General features: G+C 48.8%; 1 protein-coding gene across 2 annotated transcripts in view; it reads left to right on the top strand.

The window, feature by feature from the left end:
* TGFA (transforming growth factor alpha) overlaps positions 1-24,280 on the top strand; it is a 109,786-nt gene that overhangs the window by 22,085 nt on the left and 63,421 nt on the right. For both annotated transcript variants that reach the window (XM_043918323.1, XM_043918322.1), the window contains exon 2: positions 13,048-13,101. In XM_043918323.1, the coding sequence (XP_043774258.1) occupies positions 13,048-13,101 (54 nt within the window). The remainder of the gene's footprint in view (positions 1-13,047; positions 13,102-24,280) is intronic.

Here is a 24,280-nt window from a genome sequence, read left to right as displayed (position 1 = left end):
ACAGTGAACCAAAAAAAATCATCTCTCCTCCACCCCCACTTGGTGGCAAGAAGACAGAAAATAAGCAAACAAGCCTACAGTAAAATGTCAGGTTGTGACAGCGGCGGGGACGGGTGGTGAGCTTCACTACCTTGCGGGTCGTCATCACAGAAGGCTGCTTTCAGGCGGTGGAAGGGCCTCCTTTTCTCTCTTATTCCTTTCCTGCCTGCAGTGTGAGAAAGGAAGTGTGAGGAAGGGGAGGACGGACCAGTTGTCTGCGATGGTAGCTGCATTTTGTTATGACAGAGGCTGCGCTTGGTAGGCCACGGGAACACCCCTCTTGGATGTAGCCAGAGGGTCCAGAAGCAGAATTAAACCATCCTTCAACAACTCTTGAATTCTGCCCCCTCCATCTTGGAGCTGACTGCTGGCTGGCAACAGATTGAAAACTGTATTCATCACTTGTCCTCATCTGAGGGGACATCTAGAATGCATCTGGTTTACGTCAGAAACCACAGAAGCAAGGTCGGTTTGCTTGAAGCCAGGGCATTGGATTTCCTTGGTTGTTTCAAAAGCTGCTCAGATTCCTGGCAGTGCCTATCAGCCTCTCTATTGAAAGACTTCTCTGAAAGACTCTTCACCCATTGTTCCTCCCTTTCCTCCCCTCCAGGTTCCTATCTGCCTTATCCATGGTCTATTTGCAGAGGGTTTTCCCCTGCTTCCTCCCATCCTGACATGCCCCCAGTCTGAGAGTGAGATTCGGGGTCCAGGTGGCTCAGCCTAGTCAGATCAGCCACTGATCAAAGCTTCTCCCTGGCAGCCATTGTCAATACACAGTTGTCTAACAGACTGTGTATATTTGGCTGTGCCAGGCCTTAGTTACGTTGCAGCATGCAGTGTCTTTGACCTTCATTGTGGCACGTGGGATATAGTTTCCTAACCAGGGATCGAACCCAGACCCCCCTCTTTGGGAGCGTGGAGTCTTAGCCATTGGACCACCAGGGAAGTCCCTAGACTGTATTTTTTAGAGCAGTTTCAGACTTGTAGAAAAGTTGAGCATAAAGTACAAAGAGTTCTCGTATACTTCTCCTGTTACTAACATCTTGTTTGAGTGTGGCAAATTGGTTATAATCAGTGAGCTGATATTGGAACATTATTTTTAATGAAAGTTAATGTTTTTTTAACTAGAGTATAAACTAAAGTCCCTCATTTACAATAGGGTTTATTCTTTGTGTTATGCATTCTATGAATGTTGATAAATGTGTGATGACATGTATCCACCATTGTATCACACACAACAGTTTCATTGCCCTCAGATCCTCTGTGCTCCCCCATTCATCCCTTCCTCTCTCTCTCTCTCTCTCTCATCCCAAACCCCTGGCAATGAGTGATCTTTTTCTACTGTCTCCATAGTTAGGTCTTTTCTGGAGTGTCATGTAGTTGGAATCACACAGTCATAGTACATAGTCCTTTCCGATTGGTTCATTTCACTTAGGAACCTGCATTTAAGGTTACTTCATGTCTTTTTCCAGTTTGAGAGTTCCTTTTTTATTGTTGCATAATATTCCATTGTCTGAATATACCATAGTTTATCCATTTGCCTGCTGAAGGATATTTTGGTTACTTCCAAGATTGAGTAATTGTGAATAAAGCTGCTATAAATATTTGTGTGTGCAGCTTTCTGTGTGTGTGTGTATGTGTGTGTACACATAAATTTTCAATTATTTGGGTAAATACCAAGGAGCTTGATTGCCAAACTATATGGTAAGACTATGTCTAGTTTTGCAAGAAACCACCAAACTGTCCTCCAGAGTGGCTATACCATTCTATCAGCTGGTTCTGGCTCCTACCTCACTTTCACTTGGATGAGTCTGATTCTTCTGGGCAGTGCTTCGGAAATGCACTGAATATTCCAGGGATGCTGTCCACGTTCTTCTTCCTGTCATTTTCCTCTTCTTGCTAGAGCTAAACCATCTTAGCAGAAAACTTCCTCTTCCCTCCCTCTTTTCTCTTGCGTCACATCGCTACCATCCCCCCACCCCAGAGTTAACAAGGTAAGTGGGGAAGGGCAGGAGCAGGCTTGGTAGGGGAAAGCTACCATGCTTCCCCAGCGTGTTTTTTTTCTTTCTTTAAAATGACTTAAGTTGACACCACTAAGAGGCACCTGATGCTCTTCACCCCAAAACTGTGGGGTCAGGTGTGCGTCATTCCTCACTGATGTGTCTCCAATCAGTGAAAGACACTCTTCCTATATGACTAAATGCATTGGGGGCATTCACCGAGCAGCTTTGTATTGTGTGGCCAAAAGAATATCCATTGGCCAGAGGGAAATACTTCAGGGGCTCTGAAGTCAGGCGGTGCACCGAGAGACGGTTGCCCTCCTCACCATGCCTCCCCTCCGTCCCTCTCCAGGCCCCCAGGAATCTGTCTGGAGCCCTGAGACTATAAATCATTGGGTGCAGGTTTGTTGGCAGCTCGTTGGTCTTGTTACTTTATAGGCTGGCTTCCTATTGTGCAACCCAGATGCTCTGGGTTATCATAGAGAAGCATACAGATGAACACAGAATGGAGAAAATTACTGAATGTCAGGGAAGGAAGCAGCCCAGTTACCTGAAGCCAGTCTGATCCTGCAGTCCGCTGTGAGCTCCCCCAGGCCACTGGCAAGGCTTTCCTGAGCTGCCCTGTCCGTTCATGTACCGCCAGCTTATTCTGTCTCCCTTGAGTTTTGGGTGCTTCTGCCACGTGCAGTTGGAGGCTGAATGACCTATGGTTGAGAGACTTTCCATGCCTGCGTCCATAATTTCTCAACAGGGTGCACTGTTAGCCTCTTAAGGAGGACAAATTCCTGTGCATCGCAGCAATTTAGCATCCCTGTTGTTACCCAGTAAATACCAGGGGAGCCCCCATGTCATTGTGACAGTCAGACCTGCCCCACCAGTTACCAGCTGCCCCCGGGAAGCACCGCCAGTGCGCAGAAGCGCTGGGCTAGGGGTGGTCTGGTCAGGGTCTCGTAATGAAAGAGGCTTCTCTGAGTGCCTCTCACCCACTTCTCATCCGGGCCCTTCTCAGAAGATGGTACCTGCTCTTTTCCTGCATTCCCTTCTTCATCTCCTCGCTTCTCTTCCTCCTCCTTCTCCCCCTCACTTTCAGGGGAGGAGAACTTAGACCTCTTCCCAGCCTGCTTTGTGATGCGGGGTTCCAAGAACTTCAGGGTGTTTCCCCTTTAATTCTTGAAAATCCATCTTCTGGGGATTTGTTTCCTCGTTTGAACTCTGCTTCTCAATCAGCGGTCTTTATGCAGTCAGGTGAGTTCTCCTAAGGGGTGTCCTGGAGTCAGCCCCGAGAACCCGGAGCACGACGGAGGCCTGATGTAGCAGTGAGCGTCGGTACAGTGCCGTCCCCCTAGTCCAGCCCTCCCCCAGCCCCCAAGGCCAACGCTGCGTTGATCTGAAATGCGGCCAAGTCCCACTGGTGTTTATCTTGGCTCAAACCCCAGCCTTGCCGTGCCTCCTTGCAGGGTGGTTCTAGGGGTGTCCGAGCTGAGTGGTGGGAAGGATGAGTTTGTCTTCATCACGTGGAGGAAATAGGGCAGAGTTCAAGGATTGCTTATGTTTTCACCTCCTCCCCACTCGTCGCCTCCTTCTAAGCCACTGGTGGTGAGTGATGTGCGCCCATGGCCTTGACAGAGCTGAGGGATGGGCCCGCCTGTGTTGGGGCTGCCAACAGGCTAACCCTGCTGGGCTGAGGTCTGCACAGACAGAGCCTCTGCTGACCCTGGGCCCCGAGGATGGCCATGTGGGCGCCACCACGAGGCCAGGGGAGGCTGGGCCAGGGCCAGTGGGCCTCTGTGGGGGGGGCGGGGCTCGGTGTTTGATTCCTGAATTTGCTGGCAGTTGTGGGACCCTGGCCCCGCAGGGCGTGTCACTGCGTCTCCCAGCCCTGTATCTGGTCCACTCTCCCACCTTTCCTCGGGGACTCTGGGAAAGTCGAGCGTGGCCCTCTGACTGACACCTTGATGCCTCACGTGAGGGTCAGTCGACTGGAACAGGGTGTGAACACCTCAGCTTGTCACAGCTTCCTGCAGCCTTGGTGCTCGGCGCTGGGAGAGCGTGGTGGTGATTCAGCAGCCAGGAAACCCCGGGAGGGCTCAGTCATACTCGACCGGCTGCTCTGCAGTCCCCTTCGGGGCCCTCGGCCCGCCAGGACGGGAGCCGGGCCCGTGTAAGAGGAAGTTTGCCTCAGCCCCCAGCCCTGGTCCAGGATCATTGATGAACCTTCAACTCTGCTTCCTCCTAACAAGAAAGGGCAGGGGATGGATGGGAGTGGGCACAGGGCCCGCCTCATCCAGAGGAGATGCTCGGTGCATCCTGGTTAACTGTTTTAACAGTTTTAACAGAGATGTTTTGCTCCTTTGTGGGGCGTGGGGGTGGGTGTCCTCTCAGGCCACCATATCAGCGGGTAGCACTGCGCTGTAAAGTTTTAACCTGGGTGAGGGTTGGGGAGAGCAGAGAGGAAGATGTGTGTGTAGCAGTGTGAGGCATTGCGTCACACTTACCGGGCCTTAAGAAACAAAGGTTTCTCAACGGTGCAGCACCCACCTGCTCCTGCCACGGTCTCTACGGCTTTCTTGTTTAGTCATTCCTTTTTTTAAAAATTTATTTATCTTTAATTGAAGGATAATTATAATATTGTGTTGGTTTCTACTCTACATCAACATGAATCGGTCATAGGTATACATATGGCGCCTCCCTCCCACCTCCTAGCCCATCCCACCCATCTCAGTTCAATTCAGTTACTCAGTGGTGTCCGACTCTTTGTTACCCCATGGACTGCAGCACACCAGGCTTCCCTGTCCATCACCATCTCCTGGAGCTTGCTCAGACTCATGTCCATCGAGTTGGTGATGCCGTCCAACCATCTCATCCTGTGTCATCCCCTTCTCCTCCTGCCTTCAATCTTTCCCAGCAGCAGGGTCTTTTCTAATGAGTCAGTTCTTTGCATCATGTGGCCGAAGTATTGGAGCTTCAGCTTCAGTCCTTCTAATGAATATTCAGGGTTGATTTCCTTTAGGATTGGATGGTTTGATCTCCTTGCAATCCAGGGGACTCTCAAGAGTCTTCTCCAGGACCGCAGTTCGAAAGCATCAATTCTTCGGTGCTCAGCCTTCTTTATGGTCCAACTCTCACATCCATAGACAATTACTGGAAAAACCATAGTTTTGACTAGACGGACCTTTGTCAGCAAAGTGATGTCTCTGCTTTTTATTACACTGTCTAGGTTTGTCATAGCTTTTCTTCCAAGGATTAAAAGCATCTTTTAATTTCATGACTGCTGTGACTGTTCTACTGTGATTTTGGAGCCCAAGAAAATAAAGTCTGTCACTGTTTCCATTGTTTCCCCATCTATTTGCCATGAAGTGATGGGACTGGATGCCATGATCTTAGTTTTTTGAATGTTGAGTCTTAAGCCAGCTTTATCACTCTCCTCTTTCACCCTCATCAAGAGCCACCCCATGTACTACCTGTTTATCCTGAGTCCCTGCAGTCAGTCTTTACAATAACCCCGTGTGGGAGATGTATATCTTTTATCTCTTTTTCATAGTGAAGGAGACTGAGATGCTGGCAACAGGCCAAGGTTGCATAACTGCAAGGACCCAAGTTAGGACCCTAGTGGCGTGAGTCTGAGACATTGAGCTGAGTGAGGACAGGTCGTGTGCAGGGAAGGTGGCTGGTGCCCGCCAGGAATGGGTGGGAGAAGCCAAGTAGAAATGGGGTTTAGGACCAGGTTATGCACCTGAAGTCTCTGGGCAGGACTTCAGACGGGCCTCTGTGAGCAGAGTTTAGAGGGAAGGGGTCTGGTGGTCCAAGTGCTCTAGAAGCTCACTGGCAGCAGGAACAGAGGTGAAAATGCTTTGGTCAGGAAAACCAGTCAGGCAATTATTGTGAAGACCGAGGAGAGATGATGAGGCCTGAGTTTTGGCAGTGGCAGTAGGGATGCAGAGGGATGGATAAGATGGGTAAGGTGGAGGCAAGACTTGTGGGAGGTTATGTGGCTTGGTGATGGGATAAAGGAGAGGGAGGGTATCTGGTCTTCAGCCCCACCTAGAACCAGGGAGGAGGAGTGGAGAAGGGCAGGAGACACGAGGTCTGAGGTCCAAGCCTTTGGAGAGGGTCAGGGTTGCAAACAATGCTTGGGGCCTGGAAGTGGGAACGTGTCGATGGGAATGTGGGATGGGAATGTGGGATTGTGTGCGGGCTTCAGCAGCCCACACTCATCTGCTTTCCATGTAGTGAGGGAGAGTCCATTTTCCTCTGACTTTGCATTATTTAATCCTTGCAATAGTCATGTGAGGAAGTGTTGTCCTTGTTTATGGATGAGGACACAGAGGCTCATCGAGGTTAGATAACACAGCTAAGGTCTCACAGTTAAGGAGCGGCAGAGCTACGGTTCGAACCCAGTCCTGACAGCAGGGCTCCTTTTTCCTCTGTGATAATAGACCCTGAGTTGGGATTAGAAAGTGGTACAGGGTTGCAGTGCAGACATGCGTCTGCCTGTCTCTTCCACCTCCCTGATCCTGAAGGTTCAATCTGAACACTTTGGGTTTTCCCACCCACAGATATACAAACACAGACATGGAAAATACCCATGAGCATTCACGTAACACTGGCTTATTTTCTAGGAGGTCGGAGTCTAAGGTATTGCCTTAGACTCATCAAGCTGGACTTTGCGGCTTCTGGCCACCCACAGGTCATTCGGAAGGGCAGCTGAGGGTCCCAAGCTCACTGACCCAAGAGCATTCATCCTGGACTGTAAGCTTCGAATATATCTTCAAGCCCCTGTCAAGACTGCATTGAAAATGTAGAAACGGAAAGTGCCCTTTTAGGTTCTAGTTTTGGATCTCTCCCATCTTCTGATATTCGATGGACATGCTAAATCAAAAGACAAAATTACAACCAACTGCTCACACTCACTGAGGCAAGCATGCACAGCCTTTTGCCTGATCCTGGTTCAAGGCAAGGGATGCACCTGCACACAGAGCATCAGAATGAGGCCGAGTATGTCCATACTCCTCTTCCCCAGATAGATGGTTTAGGAAGATGCCAGCCCCATATCATCCCAGAAGTTAGGGACGGGGCTGACCCAGCTCTGTCATTTAAACGTAAAGAACCTGAGGTTGAGAGTAGTGAAGGGACTTGCTAAAGGTGACACCACTCACGGATGACCCTAGGCTCTGGGCTCCCTGGTTATCTCCGTATCACAGCACAGCTGGCTTAGGTCCAGGAGAAGAGGACTTTTCTAGAGTGTCTGTGTCCTTTGGCTGTGCTCCACAGGATGGGGGAAGCAGAGGGTGGCTGGCTGGGCCCTGTAACATGAGCTGACATGTCTGTCACTTACAAGCTGGGTGACCTTGGGCAAGTGACTTAATCTCCTATACCTGGACTTTCTCATCTCCAAACTGGGACCTCGAACAGTACCTGCTTCCTAGGACTGGCTTTGAATATTGAATGAGATGATGCAGGGCATGTCGTAAGTGCTGAAATGTAGCTGCAATTACTGTTAATAACGCTCTCAGCCGCAGTAATAATTATGGCTGAATGATGCGAGGAGGGAGCTCGGGAGACTAGTCAGGCGCCGTGGTCTTCCCACCCACTGCTGGCCTACAGGTGTGTTCCTGTAGGTTCACGTGTCTGTGTGGAGCTGTCTGGGTGCAGGGTCAGAATCTCACTTGTTTGGGTTTGTCACAAGAGCTACCCGCTTCTCTGTAGAGTTCCCACCTGAAACCCAACACTAACCATTTCAAGTAATTTCTCGAAAAGACTCTCCTGGGGTAGCAAAGTTTAATCTGTGTTTTGAAGGCAGAGTTCCAGATGCTGGGATGGGGAGAGAAAGAGCCCTCTGTCCCGTGAGCCATTCGGCCCAAAGTGATTCATTCTGTGTCACATATTTCTGAACCCTCCTCGCCTTCCCCTGAACTCTCCTGATCCCGTCTGGCCAGTTACTCCACACATTCCTCTGCTGCTTTGCCTGCCGTCCTCTGAAGCCAGTGTCACTGGTGTCTCTGTAAGCCGGGGCACTTGTGAACTGTCACCTCTTCCTTGAAGAGAAACTCTGCACTGGGGTGATGAGGATGCCGCGCGGCTGCTTTCGATGTGACATTTATGGCTATTCTCGCAGGAGGGTCAGGCACGGGTCTCCTGGTCTTACTGGTCCTGCCAGCCTCCCTCCTTGCCCCTGCCTGCAGTGTGTTCCCTTTTTCTTCCTGATCACTTCTGACCCTGAAGCTAGCATCTGTACCTGGCTATCAAACCTCTTGCATTGAAAAATACTAAGTCACACAATATTGCAGGTTTGGCAGTTAAAAATCCTGCCATGTTTGCAGATAAATTTCAGGTGTTGGAATATAATTCATAAGAGAAGATACCTTTGAAGCTGGTTCCAGAAGTTACCTTGGTACCAGCAGACCCTGGGTTCCCTGTGACCCATTTCTGCATATTTTTGTCCCCTACATGGCTGTTCATGGGTGTCACCTGAAGACCTCAAGATGTAGGTACCACCCTCACTTCCTGAGCTTCTGCTCTGAGCCTCATGACCCTGCAGCCCCAAGCATAGCAGGAGAGGAAGTGAGATCCTGGCTGCCCTCCACACGGCCACACTTGCTTTTGCCTGTCTTTCCACTGGTTTCTGCCCCCTCCGCCTGCATTAGGTCATTCTCTGCAGGCTTTTCCTCATCACCTTCTCTAAAGCTAAGACATCTTTCATCCAAACGGACCAGCTGCAACCTCTCTCCACCCTCCCCACATCTCCCTGACGCCAAAACCTCACCCTCACTCCTTTGCTCAGGAAGCCTGGCTTAGGGGATTTGAAAGTGGACGAGCTGTGGAGCCTTGATTTTCTAGGGCAAGCTGCTGATCTACACAGTGGAGTAGGTAGGAGCCTGGAAGCAAATACCAACTGTAGTGGAGGTGAGAGCAGGGCATGGTCACCTCTGCCAGCGTGGCTGGGGGCCTGACAATGCCTCTTCCAGGTCGGGGCCTTAGAGCTGAGTGTCTGCAGAGGAGGTGAAGCGGTCACCAGGCCGACGGGTGGAAGGGGATGGAGGGTGTCCCGTGCTCAAGGCACAGCCAGGTCCCAACCCTGTGCATGCACGCGGGGCCGCACATGCAGACGGGGCATCCTGCTCTGTGGTCGGGGGAGATGGGTGTCTAGCATCTGTCGGCAACATTTCCCCTTGGGCCTGACCTGTGAGCTCACAGGTAAGTAGGCTGTCCTCTCTCTGGCCATTCTTCCTGTTGGAAGCAGCCACCTGCGTTCCAAAAGTTGAAGCGAAAGCTCTGCGGCCCTTGTCCTTCCTGGAGGGCCGCCTGGGTTCCCTCTGCCTCAGGGCTGGGGTCCGTCTTTAACAAGGTCTTTCTTCCATTACGTGTAGATTTTCATCTTGCCACCACCCCCCCTTTACTAAGTTCACAATCCTGAGATTCCCCTCGTTGGAGCTATTTAAACAAAATGAGATGCTGGCAGGAGCAGCCCAGAAGGGATTCCTGCCTGGAGGGAGGCTGGCTGGATGGCCTCGGGGCAGGCAAGGCCCGGCTTTGAACCTCAGGCGAGAGGCACCTGTGGCCTCTGAGTCTCCGTCTGAACTGTGCATTGTCTCCCCAGGGCTACTGGCGGCGGCCATGCCTACATCTGAACCCACGTAGGTGCTCCAGGGAGGATTCCTGTGCTTCTGATGAGTCTCGGAGCCTGCCAAGGCCACGTGTTTCTGGCCTTCACACAGTCCAGCTGCTCCAAGCAAAGCCTAGGGGGCTGGAAGTCTGGGCAGCTGGGCTTAGGGAGGTTAAGCTGTGGGGAGTCTGGACGTTCACACCCTTGCTCCTTCTCGGTAGACCCTGCTTATAGTGGGGGGATTGGAGGCAGTGGAAATACCACAAGAGGCAACAGATGGAGCCTCTGGAAGAGATGGATCAACCTGGTGTCTAGGCCCACTGAACCTGTTGTCTGCACTCTTTTGGGGGTCATAGCTGGTACCTATGTGTACCTGTGTGTCATGACAGCCCATGGTCAGAAGGTCAGGCATAGGAGTTGGATAGACTTGAGTCTGAATTGGGCTGCAGGAACTTGGGCAGATTTCTCAACCTGTCCCAGCCTCAGTTTCCTCATCTGTAAAATGGGGGTGTTTCCATAGACTGGACCAGAAGGCAGGGAGGCTGGGAGGAGCCCTGTGTCATGGGTATGGTGAGGACTAAATAAGATAACGCGTGTAAAAGCCAAGTGGTGGGCCTGGGACTGGCACCTGCCCAGGAAGTGGTACCTGTGCCCCCGTGAGACGTGACAGAGGTCAGACCCTGTCTTCTGGGTCTGGGACCCTCCTAGGGAGCCCACCACGTGGTGAAGGAGAAGCAGAGGCCTCATTGCCCATCACAGGGCCTCTGCTGCAGTTGTGTCTGAACAGAAATTGCAGAGAGAGCCCAGGGCACTGAAGAGTTTTTCCATGGGGTTGGGGGTGGGGAGGTAACAGAAAGGAACTGTTCTTGTACTGCTCAAATTATGATTAAAAACCCAGTGTCCTTCCTCTGTGGAACATGGTGGTTTTGTTACCTCTAATTAGTTCCTGAAACATCTTTGCAAGTTCAGCAGCTGAGAGCTCCCAGGTAAGGAACCCAGGGGGTGGGATAGCAAGGGGACTCACCCCAAGGCTGAGGGAGCACCCCTCCACATGCCCGGGATGCTGAGGGGCACCTATGCTATCTCCTGGCTGTGGTTGGACAGTGTTTGCTGTCTAGTCCAGGTTTTGCTTAAGCAGAGGTCAGCGTGGAGCCCAGGAACTGTACTGACTGATGGACGGACGGATGGATACAGGGCTGGTAGGGAGAGGGGAAGGAAATGCATTTGTTCATAGACTGTTTGTGACAGGCCAGTGACACTTCCTCTCAAGAGGTGTACAAAGCGTCTGTGAGTCCTTCCTTCTGGTTCCACAGGTCACTGGCCACCTTGGGCCCAGAGTGGTTTGTGGTGGTGCCAGCAAAATCAGATTGTGACAGGTCCCCAGCTGACTGGGAGAAACCTCTGAGACTTTTTCTTGCTTTGGTAGGAAACCCTCACTTTAATGCTTGGTGTGTAGATTACACACTCGGCCTTGTAGATAATCCCCAGGGGGACCCTGAGACCTTGCTTCCAAAGGTAGTGTCTATTGAGCCGCAAGAAGGAATTACACAGGCCAACATGTGATGTCACTGACTTTCTCTCCTCATCCCCTCTGCCACCGCCTCCTGCTCTCCCCGCACCCAACTCTAACACCAGTGTCGGGTTCGGCACTCTGTAGGAGTGTTTGGGAAATTCATGCCAGGCCAGCAGTGAGAGCAGCCTGAAGCTTTTAGATGTTCCTCATGTCAAAGGCTTAAAGGAAAGTCCTGAGCAGATTGCCTTATCTGTTCCAAGTGTGTTTCTCCCTTGAGAGTCAAGGGCTGGCGTGTCTACATCCTGAGTGATGGGGGAAAGGAGCTCTCACAGCCCGCATGGCAAGGGGTGTACTGTTCCTGAGCCTCGGGGTGGGGGTCGCAGCACAGAGGTTTGCCTCTTTTCTGTGCTGCCTCTGGCCTAACCTGCAGGCGGCCCAGCCCCATTGCATGACCACCACGGCATCTTCTTGCAGTTCAGTTTTAGGAAATCATTCTTAGTTCATGCTGATTGCATAACTCCTAGAGGTTCCTTCTTCGACAGAATTATGCTGCTCTGTTTCCTGCGGGGCTGTAACGTGCGGGTGCAGAAGGTCATCTGCTGGCCGGGGTGGCTCTGGAAGTATGCGACCCCTGTGGTCCCAGAGCCTCCTGCTCAGGTGGGCCCTGGGCTTGGGGGCTCATGCCCATGCAGTCGCAGTCTGGACATACTTAATGGTTTTCCTTTCACATTATAACTGTGAAAGAAAATGAAGTTCAGTGGGACAGTGGGGTGTGTGCAGGGCCCTGGGGCCTTGGCTCCTGTGATCCCACCTACTCCCACCTCCCTGCCTCCCCTGGGTGGGTTCTCGCCCCTGCCACATGGGACCTGGACACCAGAAAGGCTGGAGGGAGGTGTGTGCCTCTCTCGGGCAGGGCATGGTGGCAGCTACCCCTTCGAGGCTGGTAGCCCTGCTGCGTCTCTGCAGAAGACAGACACGGGTGAGCCTCTCCTCTCCCCTAATCCACGTACCCAGAGTAGATGTTGCGACACCCTCAAGGTCACCTGCTCACTGTGGGTTGGGGTGACTGGTTTCTGGGAAGAAGAAACCTTTGACTGGCTTCCGTGCCCCCAGCTGGGTTGCTCACATCCGCATATCCATCCCCCTGCTGGCGGACCCAGCTGTCCGGGATCACATGCACGCTTGGGTACTGTCGCTGGGGCCCAGGGTGCCTCTGGGGAGCTGGGCTCACCCTGCAAGTCTCCTCACACCCCAGAGAGAGCAAGACCAGAAATAGCACGTAACAAATATCATGACATGCTCAACAACATGTACATACTTAAAGCCACCAAACTGTGCGCTTAAAAAGCGTTAAGATAGTAACTTCTGTGTATATTTTATCACAATAAAACATATCTATAAGGTGTTTTAAAGCAAGAAACATCATGACAAGTGGAGAGAGAGACCAGGAAAGAAAAAGCTTGAGATTTTAGTAATGCTAATAGGTACTTTTCCCCTGCTTTTTGCACAAAGGGTCCCACCTATTGATTTTGTACTGAGCTTCCGCGGCTCAAGACGGTGAAGAATCTGCCTGCAATGTGGGGGACCAGGGTTTTATCCCTGGGTTGGGAGGATCCCCTGGAAAAGGGAATGGGAGCTCACTTCAGTGGGTTCTTGCCTGGAGAATCCCCATGGACAGAGGAGCCTGCTGGGCTACAGTCCACGGGGTCACAAAGAGTTGGACACAATTTAGTGCCTAAACCACCACCACCCTGTATTATGTCGCTACGCCTGCCTGTTGGCCACTTTGTAAAACTATCAAACTCTTTCCCTTGAGAAGGACCCATCCTTGAAGCCTGAGAAGTTGGCTGCTGGCCAGACTCTCACCTGTCTTCTTTTCTTCCTCTTCACAGGTATTTTCTTGGCTGTGTGCCAGGCCCTGGAGAACAGCACATCCTCCCTGAGTGGTGAGTCCCATCCCGTCCCCTCCATGTGGGGTAGTGTATGAATGGATGGGAGCCTCTGCTACAAGCTTCCCCGGGGGCTCCTGCCTGCTGAGCTCCCATGCGTCTGCCCCCTGCACGTTGTCCCAGGGCCTAGGGAGTGCTCCTGGGAGGTCTTAACTGTGGACCCACAGCGACTGTTCCCTGCTCGCTGAGGGTGCACCGTCTCCCAGCTCTGAACAGTCACTGTGGGCGAGGGTGCTGGCAAGCTGAGCCTCGTAATCCATCTAAAGAAGAACCCAGATTCCTAAACCCTCTTGTCTCCTTCTGCCTGGGAATCTTTGTTTAGTTATTAATATTTTCCAGTTTCTCTTTGGACATTTGTAGTTGCATTTCCTTTGTTGCATTTATGAGATCCTGGGTCAACAGATTGGAAAGGGAAACGTTGGCGGCAAACTACTCATGGGCAGAGGCTCACAAAAGCGCCCCCTGTGATGTTTGCGCACGGCTTTTAGCATTTGTCCATATGCACTAATATTTTTATACAATTAGTCGTGGTGAGGAAGTGATTTGGGTTCCTGCTTTTTAAATTCAGGGTTGGAATTGTGCTTTTTTCCATGTGGCTAGAATGTCTTGAAATTTATCCTTTTAAAATGTCATAATGTTTCATTCAAGTGATGATACAATTAGGCTTTAGATGATACAATTTAGGCTTTACAATTAGAGGGTGATACAATTAGGCTTTTCCCATGGGATATTTTTGTTGTCTTCAGTTTAAATTATAATGCTCCCTCTTGATGACTAGAAACTATTTCCTTCTTTTGGATTCTTTCCTTGGGACATAGCTCCAGGAGCAAGAGTATATATTTACGACCCTTGTAACAAATTGCTAAGTAGCTTTCCAAATGAATTGAGCTGGTTTTTATGTCAGCAGTGCACCAGTCTGCCAGTTTCTCTGTTCGCTGGTTGACATAGAGAATGTTCCCATCTGTTACTGCAGTGGCCCCAGCTGCATCTCCCTAGTTATTTCAGGGAGGCGCCAGGGCAGGAGGTGGTGATCTGTATTCATATATCCTCAAACCACCACACAGTGTTCCTGGTACTTAGCTCTTCTCTTCCAAAGCTTCCTGTCCAAACATAGTAGACGCTGCTGCTGCTCCCACTGGATACCAGTGCTTCTGCAACCCCACAGTCTCCGCCTGTAGCTGTTATCCTTGATGCACTTGAACCGTTAAGGTGTCTGAGCCACTTGGTGACCCATGATGCCATGGAAGAAACTGCCTCTTGTCCTGTGTGTTATGCTTCATTGGGACTGGGGGTGGAAATGCCCGTCCATTCCAAAGCAGTGCTTTGGGAGTCCAGGGTCTACTAGAGTTTCCAAGAAGTAGTTCTTTCACTTTTCAACTACTTCCCCCATCACATAGGGCTCAGATGTGCATATACAGGGCGGAGGGAATAGTTTTGTGACCCACGCTATTTTCACAATTGACCCAGCCCTCATCCTGGGATGCATTTACCCTCCGGGTACATCCCCAGCCCATCGTGGTCCTCACTGTAGGACCTGGTAGGCCAACAGCAGGGTTCTCCTCTGAGTCACTTGTAGGTGATGGTTTGTGGTGATGGCAGAGGCTGATGCTACCCCCAGGGAGACGGTTATCTTACCCCCTACTCCCATTCCATCCATTCACACAGGAAAGGCCTAGGGGATTTTGTACCTGAGCCAGTATCCTTAGGGCCTGGCATGAGGCCCTTTGGGGTTTCCTAGGCTCTTCTGGGTAGACGTGGGAAACCCTGTGATATTTATCCAGAAAATGACTATGCTTGCTGCGGTCATGATCGACCTCTGTTCCATGTTTCTTTTCTGGGCTTGCTTCTGTGAGACAGTCTCAGGTTGACACTGGACGTGCTCTCCCCATGACCACGTAGGTTCAGGAAGCAGTAAGTGTGGCCTGCCCTTTTGCACACGACCCTGTGACTGGCTGAGTGCTGCTCTGGGGCCCAGTGTGGTGGGTGGGAGCTGGGGTCGTGCCACACCTTCTAGTGTCCGGGGGGCCCTGAGATCTTGGTGTGGGCTGGTGATACGTTGGAGGGGGAGGGGGGCCCCCAGTCTGGCCTCTTACACTGCTCCCTGTTTGATGGGTTACGCAGCTGCGGTACTTGTGCCCCAGAGAGGTTAATGGAATAGGTCTTTCCATGTTTGCTTGCTCTCTGCCCTGCCCTGCTGGACCAAGATGTGAATCCAGAGAGAGCTGGGTTAGTTAGCAGATAAGTCCAAATGGTGATCATGTCAGAGCCGCTTGTCCAAGGGCTAGGGCTTTGTGACTAAAATCAGGATTGTTTGCTCAACTTTCTTTCCCTTAGGGTGACCTTCCTAAGGGAAAGCACCCTAAGGTCCCTTAGGGTGACCTTCCCGTCTCCTGGAAGACTCCCCAGGCCCTTGTAGGCCTTGCCCACCCCACCCCACCTCTGTCCTCTTCCGACATGGCTGAAATCTTATTGTGGGTACAGCTCAAACTGGAGACCTCACCAGCCACACTCACTGCACTAGCATTGGAATATATGTGTGTTTAACTATTGGCTAATTCAGCAAGTAAAACTATTTGTTAATGTTTATAATAGAAATCGTCATACATAGGAAAGGAGAAATAAGAGCAAAATCAATCCCCATGTATCCATCACCCAACTTCAACAACTAGCATCTCTTTGCCATTTTTCTTTCATCTATTTTCTCACCTTTTTGAGTTTGCTCTTTGTTGGTATAGTTTAAAACATAATCCATTTTTCTTGTGACTATTACTTGAATCTAACAGATAAAAACTTTTAAAATGAAACCATAGTTCAGTTACACCAACAAAAGCAATAGTAATTCTTTTTTATTAGATTCTTAAATATGGAGGGTAGATGACGCTGAACTAATATTTGTGGCATTTTATTTAATTCACATTGCCTTTGATGTTTTCATATTTTGCTTTCTACTTGTATTCCCTTTCAGGTCAATGCTGCTTTTGTGAAATGTGTTCCTTTATATACTGGGTGACTGACTTTCACATCTGAGTCCCTCCTAACCCTTGTGCTCTGGAGGTTGGTGGGCTCATTTACTGAAACTATCTAGGTGTGAAGATGGGTAATTTTAGGACAGAAGGTACAAAAGCTTCACCCGTGGTTTAAATATGCAGACCTCTTCACTCTGAGGGTTAATGGCAATGAGAAACAGCAATGAACACACAAGGTTTTGGCACATTCCTGATTGGTGGTGCTGGAACAAAGGACTGCAGGCTTACTCAGAATTAAGTTCTAACATTTTGATGGAGCAACATAAACAGAAAATTGCAAACTCCACATGCCAATCAAAGTGGAATATGAGCTTGAAGGAACAGGGGCTGATCCCATGTGGCATTCTTGTGCTTTCCCCCCCCAAAAAGTTCCATGGTCTCATGACTTCATAGTTGCTCTTGGCTTTCTTGTTTGAGGTTTCATTGGTTTCTTTCAATCTTCCTTTTTATAAACCCCCAAATGTAGAGGGTAGATGATGCCAGAGGCATGGAAACTGGCATTATCATCATCAGAAATGCTTCTCAGACACTTACTTCGGGTGGGACATTGAAGGGATATATGCCTTAGGCTGGAGGTTGGGAGCCCTGCGTGTTAGACCCATCTGGTCTCAGTTCTGCCGTGTCCTCAGGCAAGTTATTCATCTGGTTCCTGTTTGGATGTTGGCCTTGACTTAGGAATAACCTGTGAAGTTTTTCACATGACCACTGTGATGTATTGATGGAGACTGCTTAGAAAGCTTTGGTGAGGATTTAGAAGGCAGCCTTCAAAGTATCAGTTCAGTTCAGTTGCTCAGTCATGTCCGATTCTTTGTGACCCCATGGACTGCAGCACACAAGGCTTCCCTGTCCATCACCAACTCCTGGAGCTTACTCAAACTCACATCCATTGAGTAGGTGATGCCATCCAACCATCTCATCCTCTGTCGTCCCCTTCTCCTCCTGCCTTCAGTCTTTCCCAGCATCAGGGTCTTTTCCAGTGAGTCAGTTGTTCACATCACATGGCCAAAGTATTGGAGTTTCAGCTTCAGTATCAGTCCTTCCAATGAATATTCAGGATGGATTTCCTTTAGGATTGACTGGTGGGATCTCCTTGCAGTCCAAGGGACTCTCAAGAGTCTTCTCCAATACCACAGTTCAAAAGCATCAATTCTTTGGCACTCAGCTTTCTTTATGGTCCAACTCTCACATCCATACATGACCACTGGAAAAACCACAGCTTTGACTAGATGGACCTTTGTTGGCAAAGTGATGTTAGGAATGTATGGCAGCGGTCAGTTGGTGACGCTTGCCGTGAGCCTCAGACACACTGGTGGTGGTGTGCCTGCCATGTGTCTCACTGTCTCGGAGCCAGACGCTCTTTTACACTCAGGTTCTAACATTATGGGCTTTCCAGGTGGTGCAGTGGTAAAAAAGTCCACCTGCCAATGCAGGAGACACAAGAGACTTGTATTCAGTCCCTGGGTTGGGAAGATCCTCTGGAGTAGGAAATGGCAACCTACTCCAGTACTCTCACCTGGAAAACTCCACAGTCAGAAGGGTCTGGTGAGCTACAGTCCATGGGGTCGCAAAGAGTCAGATGTGACTGAACAACTGAGTGTGCATGCATGCGTGCATGCATGCACACACACACACACACAGAGGCTATATTATAGTTGCTGGACAACTTCTCTGTCCTTGTCTCCACCACAAAGGTGACCCCACAATGAGAGCCTTGCAGTGGCAGACGGCAACCACAGCTGACTGCTTAGTGTGTGATTTAGAAAATCATTGCTCTAAGAAGTCAGTAGTCTGCAGGCCAGGACAGAAAATTTGTATCTGGTTGGTTGTCAGTTCATAAAGCTTGCAGAGAAACATTAGCTGGAGGCAAGGTGAGGATGGCAGCACCTACAGCTTAGAACCTTACACCCTTCGTGAGGAAAGAGTTACGGCCTGTCTTCAAAGGCACCTTTTAATGCCCCTGACTGGGGACGGAATGCACCCTGATTAAGTTGTTGGGTGGCTGCTTGCTTAACCCTGCACGGTGTTGCCTCGTTCCCAGGCTGCCCATCTGGTTCTCATATTTTCATGAGACTCATTCTAATGATCCAGGGGTGTGGTGAGGGCCTTGCTCAGACACCTGGGAGCCAAGCTCCTTCTGTTCTTTGCCTAATCCCTGGGTGCTCAGGGTGGCTCTTTAAACCTCTGAATTTCTGCTCCTTCCTCTAGCCTGTGTCTATTGACACCCACCTGGAACCAGGCAGTGTTGGAAACCTTACTTAACTTAGCACCTGGGAGACTTTTCAAAGGCGATGATGAAAGACCATGGAACATTCTTGGTGGTGTCATTCATAGGGATGGTCCCTCTTATCAGCTTGCATGGAGAGACGGTGGTCAGATTTGGTGGGGACTTTGGGTTTAACTGTTAAGAAGGGCAAGTTTGGGCTGGGGGTGTGGAGGGAGGGCAAATCAGATTATAGGGAGCAGTCTTTGAAGACAGTACTTTGTTTGGAAAACAGGTAGAACATGGGTCAGCCAGCAAGCCAGGGATCTAGTTATTGCTCACCTCACCTAACAAAAGCTTTTCAGAACTGCAAACTGCTTCCCCGTTCCATTGTCTGGAGTTTTCCCACGTGGGGCTGAAGTCATTCTAAAATTAGAAAGCTCACGTGTTCTGCCCAGGTACAAGGTTCACGGTTCCAAATATGTGTCTGTAGCACAAGAGACTTGGTATGACTTTGTTAGGGGCTAAAAACACAGACAGCCGTGGGTGTGGGGACTAGCTCGCTGCAGAGGACGCTTAGAGGAGCGTGGAGCCTCAGGAGAGAAAGAGGGCTTGTTTCTCCTTTCCTTTCTAGGATTTTTGCTTGTCACACAATTCCTCATTTTACCTTCTACTTTTTGCAGAAGGAACTGTGCTAGATCAGAAGGCAAGTTGCTCAGAGTAGTAGACACACCACAGAATGTGGAATCCAGGATCATAATTCTGACTCACTAGCTGTGTGACATCTGTAACCCCAGTTCCCCCCTGGATAAAGTTAAGGAGCTGGATTAAGGCAGTGTCTTTTCAAACCGTGAGTCACAAAATCACTCTAGTGGGTCACAACCAACATTTTCTAAAAATGAGATTGAAGAACTCAGTCCAGAAAATTTCAGAGTGCATTACATGAAGGAAAGTCGGATAATGTCTCATGATACTCTTTTGGTTGCTCATGGATTTATATATTGGCATTCTGCATTTGTTTAGTTGTGTAAGCTGCACCCATATTGAATCCTTAATAATTTCCATATTTGGTTTCTTCAGTGTAAGAATTCAGACACTTGCAGAGTAAGTGCCTTAAAACTTTGCAGACCTGTATATTCCCCTCCACACCTGGTCTTTCATAGCTATCTTGTTCACCCCTAAATTGACAGCAATACTTTTCACCTTTATCAAGTCTTTCCAAAACACTGCACTTGTAATAAAAACAACAGCTCTTTCCTTATGCATAGATATTTCATTAGTATATGTAATATGTAGTTATGTAAATACAGTAATGAGTGCGATTGACATGAGCAGGTTTGGGAACAAACACATGCGTCGTCTTGGTAAATAAATATCTGTTAAAAACAGAAATGGGTGGTGAACTAGTGTAGCCAAATGATTGAGCTTTTGCATGCTGAGGACGTTGGTATAGATGTTTTAACAAAGGAATGGAGAGGATGGATTGGGTAAATCAAGGCCATGGTTTAAGTTGAGCTCAGATAAGTGAACATCTACCAGCTTTGAAAAACCAAAGTGAGTGACACAACTCCTGAATTTCTAAAAATCAAGGCCTGTAGAAGCCTACTATTCTCCTACTTTTTAGCTCTTGACTTTTACTTAGCACCCACTTATTAAGTACTACCTTCTACCAGGCATTGTGCTAGGCCCTGGAGATACACATGAGAAGTCAATATGAGCCCTGCCATCAGAGGGCATAGAGTCAGGCCAGTGATGTTGATGATTTTTATGTCCCAAAGAAAATCATAAACACAGAGCAGGTTATCCACCATATGGATTTCTTTGAAGAAAACACCTGCCTCTACTATATTCAGACTTCCCATTTTTAATCCAAGTGCCAAACTGTGTACTTTTTCTTTTCTTTAATAAATTGCTTCTTGCTGAGTTTGGCTTGTGATGCCGAGCTGGTTTTCGATCTGATTGATCACTCTTCTGGGCTGTGGTTGTCATCTGTGAAGCTGGCATAAAGGGCATCTTCTGGCAGGCACCTTGTATAGCAGGAACAGAATCTAACCACACATCAGCCAAAAGAGCCAGCCTGCAGAGAACCACAGTAGTAGTAGTGGTCAGGCCCCACAGTCTGTGGCCATTTACTCTGTACCTACAATAAAGATCGTCCTGATGCCAGCTCACCCCATCTCTGCACCTCTTAGCTCAGAGCCTCGAGAGAGAATTGGATCAGTGTGTCCTCTTTGGTCCGAGTGGTCGCCCAGCAGCTGTGGCAGGGTTGGGGGTGGGGGTGGGGGAAGGCTGCAGATAACCAGATGCCAAAGAGCAGGGTAGGCCTTGGACAGGGCAGAGACCTCAGGCGACCTGGAGGAGGCAAAGACCAGCATTCCTGGTCCAGACCGATTCCTTGAATCATTCATTGAATCAGCAAAGACTTACTGAGCACTTACTATGTGCCAGACCTTGATGAAAACAAAATCTCTGTTCTCAAAAACATTATGCTCTACTGGGAAAGATAGACATACTATTATATTTTAATCTGTCAAATTGGCATATTTGTGAGCATGGCAACACCGAGTGCTGGTGTGTGTGAGGTGAGGCAGCTTTGTATATTGTTTATGAGTATGCCTGTTGACTTTCTGGGAAAGAGTTTAATATTAATGGGGAATTTGATTCCTTAGTATTTGTAAGAACCTTACAATTGTCCATGCCTTGTGATCCAACAATTACGCTTTTAGCCATCTATTTTACAGAAATTAACCAGTGATGTTAAGTTATTATCCACTCTAGTAAAATACAGCCAATTTAAATGTCAGCAAGAGGGAACTAGTTATGGGACAGGTGATTAGATTTTAAATAAAAGCCCTTTAAAATCATGCTGATGAAGAATATTTAATGATATGGGAGAAAAAGTTTTATATAAAATTGAATATAATATATCATGTAAATAAATAGAAAAAGGTATATATAAAATTGAATATAACATCTCAATTTTATACACTGTACACACAGATGCAAAAATAAAAGGCAAGCATCATATAGTATTAGCATTAATTATCTCTGAGGAACTAAAGAGCCTTTTGATGGAAGTGAAAGAGGAGAGTGAAAAAGCTGGCTTAAAACTCAGCATTCAGGAAATGAAGATCACTTCATGGCAAATAGATGGGGAAGCAATGGAAACAGTGACAGACTTTATTTTCTTGGGCTCCAAGATCACTGCACATGGTGACTGCAGCCATGAAATTAAAAGACGCCTGCTCCTTGGAAGAAGAGCTATGACAAACCTAGACAGCATATTAAAAAGCAGAGATGTTACTTTGCCAACAAAGGTCCATCTAGTCAAAGCTATGTTTTTTCCAGTAGTCATGTATGGATGTGAGAGTTGGACTATAAAGAAAGCTGAGCGCCGAAGAATTGATGCTTTTGAACTGTGGTATTGGAGAAGACTCTTGAGAGTCCCTTGGACTGCAAGGAAATCAAACAAGTCAATCTTAAAGGAAATCAGTCCTGAATATTCATTGGAAGGACTGATGCTGAAGCTGAAACTCCAATACTTTGGCCACCTGATGCGAAGAACCAACTCATTGGAAAAGACCCTGATGCTGGGAAAAATTGAGGGTAGGAGGGGAAGGGGACAACAGAGGATGATACTGATTCGATGGACATGAGTTTGAGTAAGCTCCAGGAGTTGGTGATATAAAGAGAAGTCTGATATGCTGTAGTCCATGGGATCGCAGAGTCAAATACGACTGAGCAGCTGAACTGAACTGAATAGGAATATAGCTGATTGTAATTTCCTTTGTACTTTCCTGTTTTTTCCTATCCTGTCTACAGTGAGCATTTTTAATACTGTAGTCAGAAATAAAAGGAGCTCCCTTTTTAAGAAGACAGAAAAGGCCGAGGCTGACGTCCTGCCCTGCAGGTCTGTTGGCCAGTGTGAGCTGACTTCAGGCTGCCACGAGGCTCAGCAGTGCGGCTGTTCGTGGAGCACAGGGCCCTGCCACGCTGGCATGCCTGGCACCCACCTCCAGGGACCTCGCTGTCTGCAGAGCATGACCCCAATAGAATGCTTGCCAGTTCACCTCCAAGTTCTAGGGATACTCATCCAAACTCTCCTTTGGTGGCCCTTTGGCTCCTCAATGCTGATCCATTCTTTTTTTTTTTTTTTTAGCTGTTAATTTTATTTGTCTTTATTTTTTATCTGTAATTGAAGTATAATTGCTTTACAGTGTTGTGCGGGTCTCTACTGTACAGCAGTGTGAATCAGCTATAAGTACACACATATCCCCTCCGTCTTGAGCCTCCCTCTCGTGCCCCCCACAACCCCACCCCTCTAGGTCATCACAGAGCCCCGAGCTGAGCTCCCTGAGCTAAGCAGCAGCTTCCCACTAGCTGTCGTTTTACACATGATAGTTTATATATGTCAGTGCTGCTCTCGCAGTTCCATTCACTTTTATCTCTGGGTTTCAGTGGAGAGGTTGGGCTTTTCTGGACCCCCAGCCCTAGAGTCAGTCTCTAGAATGTGAGCCCTCTGGAACTGGACAGAGTTCAGACTCTCCCCCTCCACTTACTAGCCGTGAGACCTTAAGCAAATCACCTAATCTCTGTGACCTCAGCTTTGTTATCTATGAAACAGGACTAACGACGGGACCTGCTCTTATGGTTGTTGTGAGGATGAAGTGATAACATGTAAAACACTTGCAGCTGTGTGCACACACACTCTGCGGCTACGCCTCTTGCTGTGTTATTGGTAATGCATGGATCGTGACATATGTCTGTGTCTTCGTAGTGCTTTTATCACCAGGAGTCTAGTTGTAAGGCAGTGGTTCTCATGTTCCAATGAGCAGAAGAGTCATCCTGCTGATTTTTAAAATGCAGATTCCAGGGCCCTCATCAGCCTGTGGCCCAGAAATTGGCACTTCTGATTCTCAGCAAAATGTGGTTAAGGCCCAAGGGAAAGAAGCTGATACATTTCTTTGTAGGCTGAGGGGCTTTCTCCTTAAGGCAACAACCTCATCCCATCCCTGGAATTCTTACTCTGCTTTGCTGGACTGGACAGAGCCAGTTTATGGGAGTCTGTGAAATGTTTGTGTTCCAGGACTGACTTTCTAGCATCCACCCAGAAGCTTGGTAAAAATGATCCAAAACCTCAGAACTTGAGCCATCACCTCAAAGCATCCTCTTTCTCTTTATCCTTGCTGTGATGAAATGATGAACACAGCGGCTTTGGGGTAAGGCAGCAGCTTTGTTTTCTGAGAGCCTGACCCAAACCGCCCGCTTCTGAGTTTGGGGAACAGCCTTGAGTGTCTGGTTATTTACTAATGGGGGACCTTTAGCTGTTTTGATGGAGCCAGGTTCAGATGTCCTCCTTAGCAGCGCAGTAACTGTTCATTCTGAATCTCTCTTCTCTCTAGAAGTCTGTATAACAGAAGGTGATTTCACATGTCTGGCCATTGTATTGTCAGGTTGCATTGACGAAAGTGTTTCTTAAATACCAAAACATGCTAGTACGAATCAAGGGGGAAAATGGATAAAACAAAATAGAATGGGGGGCTCAGTTTTACTCACACTGATGCCATGGAGCTGGGATTCAGAGGGGGAGGCTTTTCTTCCCAGTTGTCATTTAGTGGCTAGGAAACTCTCTTTCTAGGCCTTTTTTGTCCCAACTACTGGAGGCTTGGGGCCTCCCTGGGAGCTCAACTGGTAAAGAATCTGCCTGCAATGCAGGAAACTCCAGGTCGATTTCTGGGTTGGGAAGATCCCCTGGAGGAGGGATAGGCCACCCACTCCAGTATTCTTGGGCTTCCCTGGTCGTTCAGATGGTAAAGAATCCCCCTGCCGTGCGGGAGACCTGGGTTCGATCCCTGGGTTGGGAAGAGCCCCTGGAGGAGACAGTTCACTCCAGTATTCTTGCCTGAAGAATCCTCAGGGACAGAGGGAGCCTATGTGTTGCAGTCTCTGG

Source organism: Cervus elaphus, chromosome 11 (assembly GCF_910594005.1).
Source record: "Cervus elaphus chromosome 11, mCerEla1.1, whole genome shotgun sequence".
Classification (NCBI taxonomy): Eukaryota; Metazoa; Chordata; class Mammalia; order Artiodactyla; family Cervidae; genus Cervus; species Cervus elaphus.
This window is presented reverse-complemented; position numbering and strand designations above follow the sequence as displayed.